This window comes from Thalassophryne amazonica, chromosome 17 (genome assembly GCF_902500255.1).
Source record: "Thalassophryne amazonica chromosome 17, fThaAma1.1, whole genome shotgun sequence".
Taxonomy (NCBI): Eukaryota; Metazoa; Chordata; class Actinopteri; order Batrachoidiformes; family Batrachoididae; genus Thalassophryne; species Thalassophryne amazonica.
Genome location: NC_047119.1, coordinates 37,084,981 through 37,100,660, shown reverse-complemented (window position 1 = coordinate 37,100,660; position 15,680 = coordinate 37,084,981). Strand labels below are relative to the sequence as shown.

The 15,680-nt window shown below is 40.1% G+C and overlaps 1 protein-coding gene across 1 annotated transcript in view; it reads right to left on the bottom strand.

Annotated features, from left to right (window-relative positions):
* Positions 1-963: 963 nt before the first annotated feature.
* The window catches only part of si:dkey-1d7.3 (transmembrane protein 132D), a 110,323-nt gene continuing 95,606 nt past the window's right edge, over positions 964-15,680 (bottom strand). Inside the window, exons 7-10 of the mRNA XM_034192910.1 lie at positions 12,287-12,467; positions 12,090-12,203; positions 10,821-11,012; positions 964-2,429 (exon numbers count right to left, since the gene is read on the bottom strand). Of these exons, the coding sequence (XP_034048801.1) occupies positions 996-2,429; positions 10,821-11,012; positions 12,090-12,203; positions 12,287-12,467 (1,921 nt within the window). The 3' untranslated portion in view covers positions 964-995. The remainder of the gene's footprint in view (positions 2,430-10,820; positions 11,013-12,089; positions 12,204-12,286; positions 12,468-15,680) is intronic.

Sequence of the window (15,680 nt, the reverse complement as noted above, 5' to 3'; positions counted from 1 at the left end):
TGGGGGGTGTCGGCGGGGTCCTTGGGTCCGAAACAGCTTCTGGCTCCGGACCGTTAGCGCTGCTGGGAGCGCACCACGCCAGGCCGCATCTTTTTGTATTATCACTGTTATGTATTAAATTCAGTTAGCCTTTGTACCGTGCTCTGCTTATTTCATACTGGGTCCTTCAAACGCTGGTCGGTTCTCCGAGCTGCGTCCGACACATAACAGTATGCTCTGAATGCAGCACTGGGAAGGTGATGGCCTAGTGGTTAAGCTCTGGGCTTCAGACCAGAGGATCCTCGGTTGCATTCCATTTAAAATTCACTTGAGAAACTGAAAAAGTCTCTAGGTTTGTGATTGTCCAACATCAAGAATGAGATCCAGGTGTTCAGTGACTTCTTGGACTCAACCATTTATCTGTAGGTGCTGAAAGTGTCAAACTTGCTGAGAGATTAATTTATCTTGGTTCTGATATTCATGTTCTCATGAACTCAGCCTATATTGTCAAGAGAGATGAAGCTGAGGTCACTGGACAGGGAATGTAAATATGTTTGCAGGAGAATGAAGGCTCAAGCCTCCAGGGTCGTGGTGCTTTTATGTCCAGGTGCTAAATGGCTGAGACTTGGACTTTGATGAGTGATCAAAGGAAATGACTGGACATCTTTGGTACTTGGCTACCACTAGAATGTTTGCACAAGTGGTTACTTAGTGAGTATAAGATGAGGTGTACTACTTGCATTGTGAGGCAACAGCAGCTTCCTTGATGTTTCTCCCACATGCAAGTGTTTCAGTGTTGAGGGCACAGCAAAGTGAAAAGGCCATGAGGATGACCATGTATGACCTGTCTGCAGCAGATAGCTACTTAGGACTTTCTTTTTTGTTTTTTTTTTGCCTGCACGGTTGCCAATCAGTATCCAGGGCTGTAGTGCTATGGATGTGGTGAGGTGCAGCACCGGCACATGGTTGGAGACCCTGCCTAAGTGCATACAAACATACACACACATCGTGCAAACTCACTGGGACTCTCCTACGGGTTTAACAACAGGCCATGGCATGTCAGGTAAAGGTGTTTGGCCCTCAGTAGGGGTTTGGTCTTGCTGCTTCTGTTGGTCAGCCCAGTTATAGTCCACACCATTTTTCTTCAGGGCAGCCAAGTGCTTGATGTCCAGGGTGGTGAAAGTTGTGAACTGGACCTGGTTTCTCTTGCTGGTGGGTGAATGCAGCGGCTCGCTGCGGTGCGGTCTGACCAGCAAAGTGGCGGATCGACATGCCAGGGCATTTATTGCCTTTATCTGGTGCTGGGAGCTGGTCCTGCTGCGGCCCAGGGTGGCTGTTCTTTCGGGGATGGCAGGGGTGCTTTCATGGCTGTGGCTACCTATAGAGTTGAGTGACCGATGGGAATCCAAAGAGCGATGAGCCTCCCGTTTTAATGTGGAAACTTGGGCTGGGGCACCATGAGCTGGGGTGCTTCCATTGTTGCTCCCCAGCCACACCCAGTCATGCTTATGTTCTTTTGGGTCTCCGCTGGGTGGGGGGGCTGCCTGTACTGGGGTTTTGTTATTACGGAAGCAGAGATTATATGATGCACAATTGAGCAAGAACGCCAGGATAGCAACGCTCGAAACCCCCACCAAAGTATACATACCGATCTCCATATCAGACATGGAACGGAATGTCCGAACAAGGTTGCTGTCAATTACCTTGGGAGATTTAGGTTTAGGAGGCTCCTTCTTTGGGATTTCTTTCTTAATGGTTGCAACTGGTTTGTTAAGCATGGTTCCATAGCTTTTCTTCTGCTTATTTTGTTGACTGACTACACCTGCTGTTGTACCTATAAGAGATTTTCCACGGCTGGTTGGTGTACTGGGGACAGCATCAGTCCTGACTGTGATGGAATATGTTGTCATTATCGCGGGTCTAACTGTAGTTCCAGTCCACACATCTGACTGAATGGAGCTGGTTGAAAGTGTGGATGAGGTGGAACTTTCTCTCAGCATGGTCAGCTCTTGTTGGTCAGGTGTTTTAGTTCCAAACAACATTTTCTTCCCATTTGTCACAGCATGTTGTGATGTCACTGTTGTTTTAGGCACTCCAGCCAGTTCTGATGTATCACCATCATTATCTTTATTTCTGTCAGTGACAGAACCATTAGTAATTGAGCTGTTATTTTGGAAGCGGATCCTGAGGAGCCCTGCACCTACTGCCAATTTGCTCTTCCTCTTAGACTTCTGGCATTCTTCACAGATCCTCAGCTCCACTCGTACTAGTGCCCCCTGGCTTTCATTTTCACCCTGTGCTACTAGAAAGGTGGACTGTGGTGTGCGACGCACCGTGGCCAACGCCTCGTCTGGAGTGGAAACTGTCAAAGAGTAGATACTGCAGTCAAACAACGTCAGAGGCGAGAGTGCGCCGTCACTGAACTGAACCCAGCAGCTGACCGCTGCTTCCTGAAAGAAAGAAAGAAAGAAAGAAAGAAAGAAAGAAAGAAAGAAAGAAAGAAAGAAAGAAAGAAAGAAAGAAAGAAAGAAAGAAAGAAAGAAAGAAAGAAAGGTGGAAAGAAAATCGAGAAATCAAAAGAATGAAGCAAGGAAGTGAATGAAAAGAAACAAAATAAAAAAGGAAGGGCATTAAAATGAAATGCAAAATAGAACGAGTAGGACAGTAGGAATCAAGGGCATATGGAAGAAAGGAAAAGAATGAAATGAAAGGATGAAAATCAAGTAAACAGTAGAAAGAGAAAATGACAAGGAATGAAGCAAAGAGAAACTAAAAAACAAATAGGCAATAAGGTTGAGAGAGAGGAAGGAAGGAAATCAAACAGATGGAAAGATGCCAGAAAAGAGAATGGAACATAATTTTTAAAATGGAAAAGTAAAGAAGGAACAAAGTAAGAAACAAGCAAATTTTAAGACAGTATTAAAGAAATGCCATAGAAAAGAAAAGGGAAGAAAAGAAATAACTATAAAAGATAACTGTAAGGAAAGAAATATAAAGACAGAATTAAGGAAGGTAGTCTGTGTCTTTTAGTGAAGCTTTAAGGCTAGTAGCCGACAATCACCTTCGTATTTCTTGTGGGTTTTTTTGTTGCTTAATGCTGGTAAATTATACTGTATTTGTTGTCTTTCTGCCGCCTGATTCTGTTTACCATCCAGAAGTGGGGTGGGTGTCTTCTTCTGCAAGCCTCCCGTCTTGTGCACCAGCATGGACTCCCAAAATCTCCCAAAATTTCCTGTATAATTTGTTGTATTGTCTATTGTGTTGGTAGCATGATCCAAGCAAAGGGTCACCCCTCTGAGTCTGGTCTGCTTGAAGTTTCTTCCTCAAATCATCAGAGGGAGTTTTTCCTTACCACTGTCACCTGTGTGCTGCTCTAGGGGTTGGTAAGGTTAGACCTTACTTGTGTGACACACCTTGAGGCAACTTTGTTGTGATTTGGTGCTATATAAATTAAATAAATAGAACAGAATTGAAATTTGATTGAATTGAGTGCATAAAATAAAGAACAAAAACAGAAAAAAGTGTAGGAGAAGGAAGCAAATAAAAAGGAAAAGAAGAAATATAATTTAAAAATAGAAGGAAAGTTTGCATTAAGGAAGGAAGTCAAACCACGAGAAAGCATAATTGCAAAAACAACAGGAAGGAAGCAACAAAACAACAAAAATTAAACACTATAAAAGTATGAACGGAACAAAAAAGGAAGAAAAGAAGGAAATAGAGGAAAGATAACAGGAAGGAAGGAAAATAAAAGAGAGCAAACAAAGGAAGGGTGTGTACATAAACAAGGGAAGGATGGAAAATAATCATTAAAGAAAGGATAGGAGATATGGGCAAGAGAGGAAGGAAATAAATGAAAGGAAGTAAAAAGAAATGAAAAAATATAAGAATGCAGGAAGGAAGCCAGAGAGAAGAACATAATTACAAAAACAGAAAAATGAAGAAGGAACAAAGCAAGGAAAGAGTAAATTTATAACAGATTAAAGGAACATTGGATAAAATAAAAGGGAAGAAAAGAATGAAATAGAACAGAAATAACAGGAAGGAAAGAAGTTCATAAAAACAAATGAAGGAAGAAAAGTAAAATGAGAAGAAATAAGGTTGAACGCAGAAGCAGGTCATATTGCACATAGAGAATTAATATTCATTCCAGTGCTTTCAGTGAGTGCCATAGTTCCCTGATTGTTAATAACAGTAAATTGTCTATGCTAATCTCTTTATGAATGCACTCTCCAGGGTACTATTGTACAGTAGATTATATCATTACATTGTCACAATAAAATGCCATTTAACCAGAGTGCATAATATGATTTCCTTTAAACACGAACAAAAAGTAAAGTGACAGGTCACAGTGAGAACACAATTAGTCAGTCGAATCACGTTAATACACAATAACCTCTTTCTGGTTGGTAAGGGAGCTGCACAGCCAACCTAAATCCTCGGGTGTGAATGCATTAAAAGTAGCCCCAAGCTTCATGTTAGCAGCCTGTGTCACGGACAGAATTAGCTGGTCATGTTCGCGGCGTGATCCTAATGGTTTATTATTGACAGGGTCAGCGGAACCTCAGCGATGGCCTGCTGCAGGTGAAGTGAGCTTCTGCTGCTGCTGCTGCACCAGCTGTGGCATTCCTAACTGCTGCACCGTGCCGCCGTTAGAGAGACAGTTTAAAACAGGCAAGCTGCTGCTGCTAACACGTGTGAGCGAGCTTTTGAAATTCACCGCGTGTGCGGTCTCTCTGCTGCACACGGGACACAGCAACTGCGTGTGACTGTCTTTGAACACGACGTGAAGGCAAATAAACTCTTAGATATTATTACAGGACAAGACACACTGGTGGGTACAGCTATCCTAAACGCTAGCTTCAGTGATCGCTAATCCACTCACTGAAAAGTTAGCTGTGATGACACTACACCAGCCCAGTCTCTCTTTTTTCATGCTCCCATTACAAAATGAGTCACATTTTTGTGACGTTTGTTTGTTTTTTTTATTTGTAACCCCTTCCCCACCCTGCTCACCATGCCACTCTCGTTGCAGCGACATCTCTGCTATTTTGGCATTGTGGGATAGCCCGCTGGACTACTTTCGCCTGACCCACCGCTGAATTTGCAGACATAAGAAGATGCTGCTGGATGAGTGTGACTATACTGACTTACGATCATTCAGACGTAAAAACACACGAGATACACAAGTTCTTGTGCCAAATATACTCCTGATGTTTTTGTTACCCATGAAAACGCACTGTCATTGCAAATACAGCATTGTTTGGGAACTACTGTTTTGCGGAGAAATTCATCAAGCACATCGGCCGCGGGCGCGTACTAACACAGAATATACAAAAACTGTATAATAGTTCAGCCAAAACGAGAGCGTCTACTTTTAGCTTGCTATAAGCTAAGCTAGTGGCGCTCATGAGAGTATGCCCTTCCCGAAAGGCACACTGACACTTGCACGCATTTAACCCTCGCACTGCCGCACAATTCGTTGTGCCAATGTGACCGGCTGTGTTCCGCTGGATGCTGCGCTTTGTGCTGCTGGACGCTGCATTATATAAAATTATTATTTCGCAGCGGATTAATCATTTGCTTTCAGAACTTGGTTGATGAAACAACCTCTAATCACTCCGGAATCACAAAGGAATTTTCTACATCCTTTCTCATGCACTTCATGATGTGGAGAATGCATTTGGAATCGTCTCAAAAGTAATTATTTCTAATATTTATATTGTAATGGCCTGGTAAAACAGTTACATTTTCATTCCTTCTCATGAGTATCTGTAAAATTATGTTTATTATAGATTTAACAGCTTGTCATAATTGTTCAGATGAATTGTTTGCGCAGTGTTCATGTGTAGTTCACAAAATTAATGTGTGCCAGAGAACATTTCAAAAAATTTTTTGCACACTTGAACGCAGCCGCGCACAGTTTACAACAGTTTACAATAAGTTTACAATGAGTTGACTCTCTGGCATGACAGATTGTGTGCCAGTGCAGGGATCAAATTTGTGCAAGTGTCAAGGTGCCCTAACCCTAACCATGAAACCCGGCTTCAAAAATGAGTTTGTGATACCGTCAGGAAAATGTGGCACATTTCATATCACAAACTAGTAGATTAATTTACTTTTCCATGATGCTATCATGAAATGGCGTGAGATTGGGTTGCATTAAACAGATAATCCACTAAAATATTAAGCTGAAACTCCAGCAAACCACTAAGCAGTAACTTTTATGAAATGACTTTAGCTTTGACTTGTTTTTGTTTTGTTTGTTTTTGGCTCCAACATCCTGAAAACGAACATCAAGACCTTAAATTTTAATATGTTGAACTGTAAACACTGACGTTCCCAAAAACGTTTACCATGCCAAAATCAGCATGTGCATAGATCATTAAAAGAGCAAATTAAATTAAACTGAATTTTACATTCAACTTACTGTTTATTAGTTTAAAGAAGGTATTACTGTACCAGTGTCTAAAATTCTGCCTGAAGAGTCAGAACGCCCACTCCTCATTGTATAGTCCCATGAATTAATTGTCTGATTTCATTAAAATGAAAATAAATCGCAACCCCCGCCCAATTTAGTGCTAGACAGTGCCAGAACTGTTCTGCTTTATGTGTAGGCCTAAGGCTTATACTGCAAACTATCAAATTGATATTTTTTTGCTTTTTACAATGTGTTGGGGTCAAGATATTCATCTATTTTGGGGTGGGCATTTAATCAACTTTTATAAGAAATTTATTTAATTTGGGGTGGGCATTTAACCAACTTTCATTAAAGGGAGTGGGCGACTGCTCAGGGGGGGAGGCATTGCAATGTGCAGATATGGTAATTGAACAAGAAATATGAGGTCTGTTAGAAAAGTATCGGACCTTTTTATTTTTTGCAAAAACCTGATGGATTTGAATCACGTGTGCTTGCATGAGCAAATCTTGAACCTTCGTGCGCATGCGTGAACTTTTTCACACCTGTCGATTGCATCATTTTCTGGTAAGCAGCCTTTGTGTTAGGACATGTGTAGTGCGCTCAGCAGATTTTCATTTCAAGGAAAAAGACGGAACGACGGGAGCAGTGCTACTGCATCAAATTTTGCCAGAAACTCGGCGACAGCCAGGTGGAAACCATTCGGAAGATTCAGACGGCTTTCAGTGATGATCCTATGGGCATCACACAGATTAAGGAGCGGTACAACTGGTTTAAAGACGTCCGCACAATGGTGGAGAGCGAGCCACGCTCTGGTTGGCCATCAACATGCTGAAATGACCAGATCATTTCCAAAGTGAATGCTGTGGTGATGCGGGACCGTTGTGTGACTATCCGAGAAATTGTGGAAGAGGTGGACATCAGCACTTTTTCGGCAGATTCCGCTGTGACAGAAGATTTGGCCATGAAAAGAGTGGCGGTGAAATTTGTGCTTCGGCATGAAGCTGATAACGGTGGAGCAAAAGCACCTCCGTGTTGAAGCCTCACAAGACATGCTGTGACATGCCCGCCTCTTCCACAATTTCTCGGATAGTCACACGACTGAAAAGTCACCGAAAGCTGTTTGAATCTTCCGAATGGTTTACACCTGGCTGTCGCCCAGTTTCTGGCAAAATTTGATGCGGCAACACTGCTCCAGTCATTCCGTCTTTTTCCTTGAAATGAAAATCCACCGAGCGCACAACACATGTCCCCACACAAAAGCTGCTTACCAGAAAATGATGCAATCGACAGGCGTGAAAAAGTTCACGCATGTGCACGAAGGTTCAAGGTTTGTTCATGCAAGCACACGTGATTCAAATCCATCAGGTTTTTGAAAAAAATATAAAGGTCCGATACTTTTCTAACAGACCTCATAGAGATAAAAAATAAGAAATAAAAATCCAAATGGTAAATAATTGTATTAATGTTAATGCATTTATTCTGCTTGGCCTCTCACATCTTTTTGAGGTGATGGTTTTTGCCTTACTGCAACATGTCAATTTTGCATATGATGACTGTATAAACTCCAATAGGAACAAACATAGATAGGATTTAGAGTTTACAAACACAAGCTCACTTCACGTTTGCAGAACTATATTTAGTGGAAGCTTATTCGTTTTCAGTTGGCTCATAGGTTTTCAGAGTTAGCTGAAAAGCTAATCTGTTCACAAAAAATGTAGCTGTGCTAATTAGCTGTTAGTTGATTAACCCTCTGGGGTCAGAGGGCATTTTTTGGACAGCTCACTCACCTGGCATAAATGTTTTATTACTGCTGTTAACAGCTCTCCCTGCATCCAACAATCAAATTTTATGTCTCTTTTTTTCAGGACAACCTGTACTTTCAAAATATATATGCTATAGTTGTGTTTTATAAGTGTAATAAAGGTTTACAGTCAGAAATAAGATAGGAAAAAGTAAAGCGGGAAATAATTTTCCACACATTATTCCAAACACACAGCAAACTATAATAAACTAGTAACACCTCACTCCTAAAAACAATCTTTGGCGTGTCACGTGAGGTGAATCTGCCCTACAATTGGATTTTGGAAAACCATGTGACGGTGAACCAATTCCAATTGGACACTCACATTGCTCACGTCATCACACAGCTTCTATGAGGACTACAAAGATGGTGGATGGGGGCTTGAAAGTCCACAGCGTTAACTTTTCAGCCAAAAAAAGTAAGTATCTATCTCATACCATTAAAGTTATTTATAATTTAGTAAAGCTTGGTCTCAGCCATCGTATATGACGCCGTCGGCCCCAGAGGGTTAAGTGAACACTTGCTCTGTCGTGGCACTGTTTCTAAAACTTTTCTCATAAAATTAACATTTAGGCCCTATGGATAAGCATATTTGATCATGCTAAGTTCATAATCCAATTTATTTTGTTTAGAGAGAATTTACAAAAAAAAACAAAAACAAAAAAAACTGGCTATTAATTATCCAATTTACAGTCTAATGCAAGTTTAGATTTAAATAAGACTTTGATCACAGGATGACAAAATGTTCAAATTTGTCAAGATCGATATAATAACAATTAAGGTTCCAAATCAGAGTAACAAAACTTCAGTATTAATAAAGCAATAGCTGCTATAAGGGTCTATAAGTGTGGTTATGTTGTATTTTCTGGTGTTTTATAGCTGCTTTAGTTTGTGAATGTATAACTGCACAAAAGAGAGTGAAACTGTCAGTAGGAAGTTAGTGATGAATGCCTGAGGCTTACTTGTTGGTTGCCAAGGTTATTAAAGAACTATATATATTTAAATATCCTTTAAAACTTTGCATATGCAAATGGCTGTATGGACATAATGGTAGTTGAGTAACCACTGTGACAGAAGTGACAGTAAGCACTGGGAATGGCATGAACCCTGGATGATGCCAACTGTCAGCTGCAGTAGGTATCAGTCCTCAGTGTTTCTTCAAGATGGTCTCTCAGTTGACAAACAGCATATCAACATAATGTTTCATATAAATTGTGATATACCATAAATCCAGAAATCTGGTCATTTCCAGAAAACTTCCATTGTTGGTTTTCCGTACGACATGGTTCAAGTACTGAGTTACATTTTACTGACATAGAAGCCAAAAAATAAACTTTCTTATAACACAATAAAAATACGGTTTCTAGCTGAACAAATACTTATCAATATATAATCGAAAGAATTAATACAAAATCTTTATCCAAAAAAAGTTATGTGAACTTAACTGAAGCTATATCTATCCTTGGCAATAACTAAGTTTTAGACCTATGAGACAGTGGTCTCACCATAGGTTGCTTAAACTAAATTCATCAAAACATATGAACTTATTTTCTTGAAATTCTACAATATTCTTAACATTTTAGTCCTGTCTCAGCTCAGACAGTGCCATATGGTAGAGGTGCAATGTATTTTCATTGCGAGAAGCCCTGCTTGCATCAACTCTATTCTCAGCTAGGAGATCAACATTTGAAGACCTAATCCGGCTGAAGGTTCCATTTCCATACCACTGCACGACAGTATCATTGGTTGACCTGAGCAGTGTGCTTTTTCTGTAGTGAGCAGGAACATCATTCCTGGTGATAGATATATCTGTTTCAGAAATCAATCTAAACTCTAATGACATACACCATATTTTCAAAAATACCTCTACAGCACCACAGTGAAGGTCTTTGTAAAAAAAAAAAAAATCGCAAAAAATACAGGAGATGCAGAAATCTAAACACAATCTCACTAATTGGCATTTATTTGGCAATAGAAAGATATGATTTTCATTGAATGATGAAATATGATTTTTTTTTTTTACACAGGTCAGTATTTTTTTCACGCATTCAACTTCTGATATGGCTGGCTGTCTACTTTGTAACATAAGCACGCTATATTACCAATAGATAAAAATTGATTATTTTGTGTATTAACATATTATGTTCACAATGTTTGTGTGAAATATCCAAATTTTACCATGAATAATTTGGAGTAGACAAGTATTAGAAGTTCCGCTTTTGACTCCAATGTCTAAATTTTGTTGTGATTTTCAACTTTGCTTGTTTGTCATTTGGCAATGATTTTCTTAGACAAATTGTAATGGAATACCTAAAAACTGTAGTTTTGAAATTTCAAATATGGTTTGTGAGTTCCATGCAAACTTTTTGGGTGCCTATATAAATAGAAAATGTATAACAGGGCAAAATAAGTGGCACTGTCAACTCAAAAAAACAGCAATTTCATGTGATTTTCACCATATATCAGTGCTTTTTTAATAACAACATATTTTCATGACTACAGAAAGGTTATAGATCGAAAGCCAACTATTTTCTGCTAATAATGCCACAAAAATGAAACAGATTTTTTTTTTTCACGCCCTCAATGCTTGAAGCTTGTCGTACCCATTTTGCAGGTACCGACCTGTTTGAGATGTGTGATGACTTCCTGTGTGGTTGCGGTGGCGATGATGGCTCGGTTGCTCTCTGGGCTGAGATTCAGGGACAGAGAGAGTCCAGATACAAACTGCACCCCCAGCTCAGTCACGCTCACTTTATCATCTAACACCTTGATGCTCCTCTCAGCCAGGACCAAAGACGTCAAAGGGGACAGCACCTAGAGTGCAAAAAAATAATCTCTACCTCAGTCCGGTGTCAGGGGGCCAAAAATGGACCTGAGCGATAACTGGCTGGAATAGGTTGATTCTGATACAGAACTTCCTCAGCTTTTCAGTAATTATGTTTTTGTTGTTCTATCTGGAGGCTATCTTGCTGAAAAATCATTACCTTGGCAACCAACATGCCAAAATAAAACAAATTTGTGAAATATAGTAATTCCAATATCTCCATGCCTATTTGTGCCGATAGGCATGATTTTTGTGTCGAAATATATGTTACCAAGTGTGGCTGTCACAGTGGAACTATGTGGGTTGAGGTCAGAGGTCAACTTAATTTGCATATGGAACGTTATGTCATAAAATTGACCTTTCAGATCAAGAAGGTGGGTGACATCTCTTGCGTTACTTGCATTGGAAGGAGTGCCAGTTGTTATGATATTGAACAGCATATGACTCACATCTCCATAGGTGTCTGGAATTGTAGTGATTGAATGCAGAAAGGCAGATCCATCATGTAACTGGGCAGCACCATACAGAACATCGTGCACTGGATCAACGTCTTGCTCAAGCAATGGGCACAGCTGACTCTTGTCAACGTGAACAAGGCTTCCATCACTTTGTGTGAGAGCTCTGGGTTAGGCAACAAGTTTGCATCTCATCATCTCTTCAAGGTCAAGTTTGCTGTTCATGCCGAGAACTAGCAGACGAGACAAAATAGACAGATCAGATGTCAAAGGCAGTTTCTCTTGGCTGATCTTTACTTGGACACTCTTGTTCATAGAGTCGAAAGTTTTCAATGACAATTTCTTCAGTGGTGCATCTATTTTCCGTGTCTTGTCTATGAGTCTTTCCCTGAAGAATTCCTTACTCCTTTCTTGTCCAGTTTCATAAGCATTGAGGGTGTCATCTCTCACTGTGTTTGTTGCAATCACTCCAGATGAGAGATGCACCACTATCAGAATCAACCTATTCCAGCCGGTTACCGCTTAGGTCCATTTTTGGTCCTCTGACACCGGACTATATTGTTTGTGTGAACAACAACCACTGAAATGGTTAAAGCGACACGCCATGGTCACCTGCACAGTGGTAGTGCCCACAGATCTTCCCTGCAGCAACACACCATCCTGCACTCTGGCCACTTCAGGGTCAACCACTTTCAGAGAATATCGAACAAGATCAGTAACATCCACCTGCCATGAACAAAGCAAAATATCAGAAGACCAAAAATTAAGAAATAAAGCATTTGACCATTTATATTTTTGTTTAAATTTACCTGCCAATCAGGGCCAAGGAAATACTCAACAGGCACCACCCCAGTTAGAGGATCTGGCATCACCTCAGAGTCGGCCGGGGCAGTAAAGGGAGTGAGGACCTTGATGGTAGAGTGCTGGTACTGCAACATGCAGCCTCTGCCCTTCCTCATGTCCTCATCCTCTTCACTGTCCCATGTGGATCTAAAGTACACACGTCCATACAGAAAGAAATATAATAAAAGATAGTATAAAGAATACAAGTACAATAAGAGGCTCAGTAAAGTACCCCAACGGTTCACGTATGAGGTATATCATCCACTCCATCCTAGGTGATTCAACAGGAGTATCCAGGAAAGACGGAATATGGATCTAGGCCTATCTCTTTCCGGTTTTAGAAGACCAAAAATGTCTAAAGACTGGGAGGTCCAATAACTTGTAGTTCAAACTGATTTATGTATGAAAAAATACTGAATTGTCTTCTGTGGCCACTGGCCACACAATGGCACATTCTACACGAATGACAAGCTGCTTGTGTGTATTGAATGAAGTACTGTGATTCACACTCTGGAGCAGAAGGTGGCAGTAGCACATAATTAAGGATGTGGGATGAACTGCTTCACAGTGGTTCTCAATCTAGTCCTCAAGGACCCTCGAACCTGCACATTTTCCATCTGTCCCTGCTCTGCCACAAGCTCATTTGCTAATTCAGATGTCTGTTAGGAGTTGATTGGCTGTGCACCCGAATTAGCAAATCAGCTTGTGGCAGAGACAGTAGAGATGGAAAATGTAGGGGAGGTGATGGTCTAGTGGTTAAGCATTGGGCTTGAGACCAGAGGATCCTCAGTTCAAATCCCAGCCTGACCCGAAAATCAATAAGGGCACTTGGGCAAGGTCCTTAATCCCCTAGTTGCTCCCATGTGTAGTGAGTACCTACAAAATCTGAAAATCATAGTCATCTGGCAAAGGAGTGTTACCCAGTACAAGAATATCAATCCACCTCCCAAAATCCAGGCCTAGAAGGGGTGAGACAGTCAGTGTTAGAAAAAAAGGGTTGGATAAGATGAGTTTTGAGCAGGAGGTCAAGGTCATCAGTCTCAGCAACTGATGATCAGTTGTGTGCCATTACAGTTCAAAAAGGTGCAGGTTTTTATTGCAACAAAGCAGTCCACTGTCTGTTTCATTAATGATTATCACAGTGTAGAACGGAGAAGGTCATCAGTAAAGTCCCCTATTGTGGCTGCAGTGAAAATCTGGACCCCGTTCAAAATTCACAGCACATTTGGAGACTTTGTTTGTAGGTCCAAGTCTTTATTCACTCTATAGAGCCCTCTCGAGGTATGAGACAAAATAAAATATAACACAAGGTCCACAAAAATGGAACTGCAAAGTTAAAACTATTGTTTATAAAATAGCCCTCAAATCAGAAATGGCATAAAACAAGCACCAAAAAAACTCACAAAAGACAATTCACAAATAATTGGAAAAAAAAAAAAAACACCATTAAAAGAAAATCCTTGAAAGACCAGCTTTAACTTGGAATGGAATGGAAAGTTACCAAAGTTTTCAACGATAATTTTAACAAATTTCTGGGCATTTGTTTTGATATAGTAATAATAACTATTTAAATATTTTCCACATTCTTCATTAAGATATGGACAAGTAGGGGTGATGGCTAAGTGTTTAGTGCACTTGGTTTCAGTCCGGTTCAAATCCCACCCCTGCCACATTTCTCCATGTAATGTGGAGTTGCGTCAGGAAGGGCATCCGGCGTAAAATCTGTGCCAATTCAACATGCAGGTCCACCTTGGATTTGCTGTGGTGACCCCGAGTGCAAACAAGGGAGCAGCCAAAGGGACTTACTAGTTATGAGATAGACAAATTTGTGACCATTTTCATGGAGATTACAGAGCTCACAATCAACATTATTTTCAATATTAGAAAACCGAGTTGCAGTAATTGTTGTATGTGTGTCCGTCTGGTTATAGTTTGCCTTTTCAGTCCTTTATGTTTTGTTTTGTGACATGATTTTTGGTTCTTCTTGCCTCCTGTGTGGGTGTTTGCTGTCCTCGTGCCTCTGATCTGTGTGTAGACATGTCAAAATCATCTGCATTTATTTATTTATTTGTCTGTCTGTCTGTTAGTGGGATTACGTCCAAAACTACTACACAGATTTTGACGAAATTTTCAACACAGATACATATTAGGCCATGGAAGAACCCATTAAACTTTAAGGTTGATCCAGATCTGGATTCTGGAACAAGTTTCACTTTATATATGCTTTGAAGAATTATGTCAAAACTACCTCACGGATTCTCACCAAATTTTCATCACACATACATATTAGGGCATCGAGACTCCATTGAATTTTGGAGGTGATCGTTTTGTGTTTGTGATCCTGGGAATTTACCCAGCAGCCTCTGCTGGCTTATCAGTAGCCAAGAGTGTAATCCGATGTGGCTGTGACTGAGTCAATACTAAAAGTTTGCGGTTAGCAGGAACTTCTGCTAGTTTTTTTTTTGTTGTTGTTTTTTTTGTGGTTTATCGGTTTAGCATTATAAAAGATAACTTTTCAGTTAGCGGATTAATGGTTACTTTTCAATTAGCTGCGCCCACCACTGTTTGTTTCACCAATATTACCAGCTAATTTCCAATCTTCACACTACTTATGAACATCGTTCACAACTTCCTGTAGCTGTTCGGCTGACTCTTCCATGACAATTGAGTCATCCGAGTATAAAGGTATACACAGTTTTAAAAAGACTTGGTAACACTTTATTTGAAGGTATCGTCATAATTGTGACATAACACTGTCATAAGTGTTACATGACACAGTCATGAACGTGTCATAAACATTATGTCAATGTCATAAATGTTTATGACTGCTGTCATTAAGTGTCATTCAGTTTTTGTAATGACAAGTTGATATTTTTTTGGTTGTCTTGAATATGACAACTTGATATTAATCAAAGCGACATAACCAGAAGTTGTCTTTGGCCTTTTCGGTCTTCAGTTGTTTGCCAACTTGTCACTGACTGACACTGACATTACATGTAAAGGACAAAAAGGCTCCATCTTTAACACAACTTAGCATTGTTATAGATTATACATGACATTAATAACTTTGCTATTTACACCACTACTAATAAGCTTTTTCCACAAAGACAACTTAAATCTCAATAATAGAATTAAGTAGAAAGATATGATCGAGAGTATCACAGTTTTCTTGCTGTCCTCCTAATGTCCCTGTACTTTTCAAATACCAACTTAGTCTTGCATTTAGAGCAGAAGTAAATAACTTCCCAACACAGCTTAGCAAGGTAATCCCTCAGTAATTACTGGGGTTGGTAATGTCACCCGTAATTTTTAACATAAGTCCTACACACCAATCATCTGGTATTAAGCCAGTATCAACAA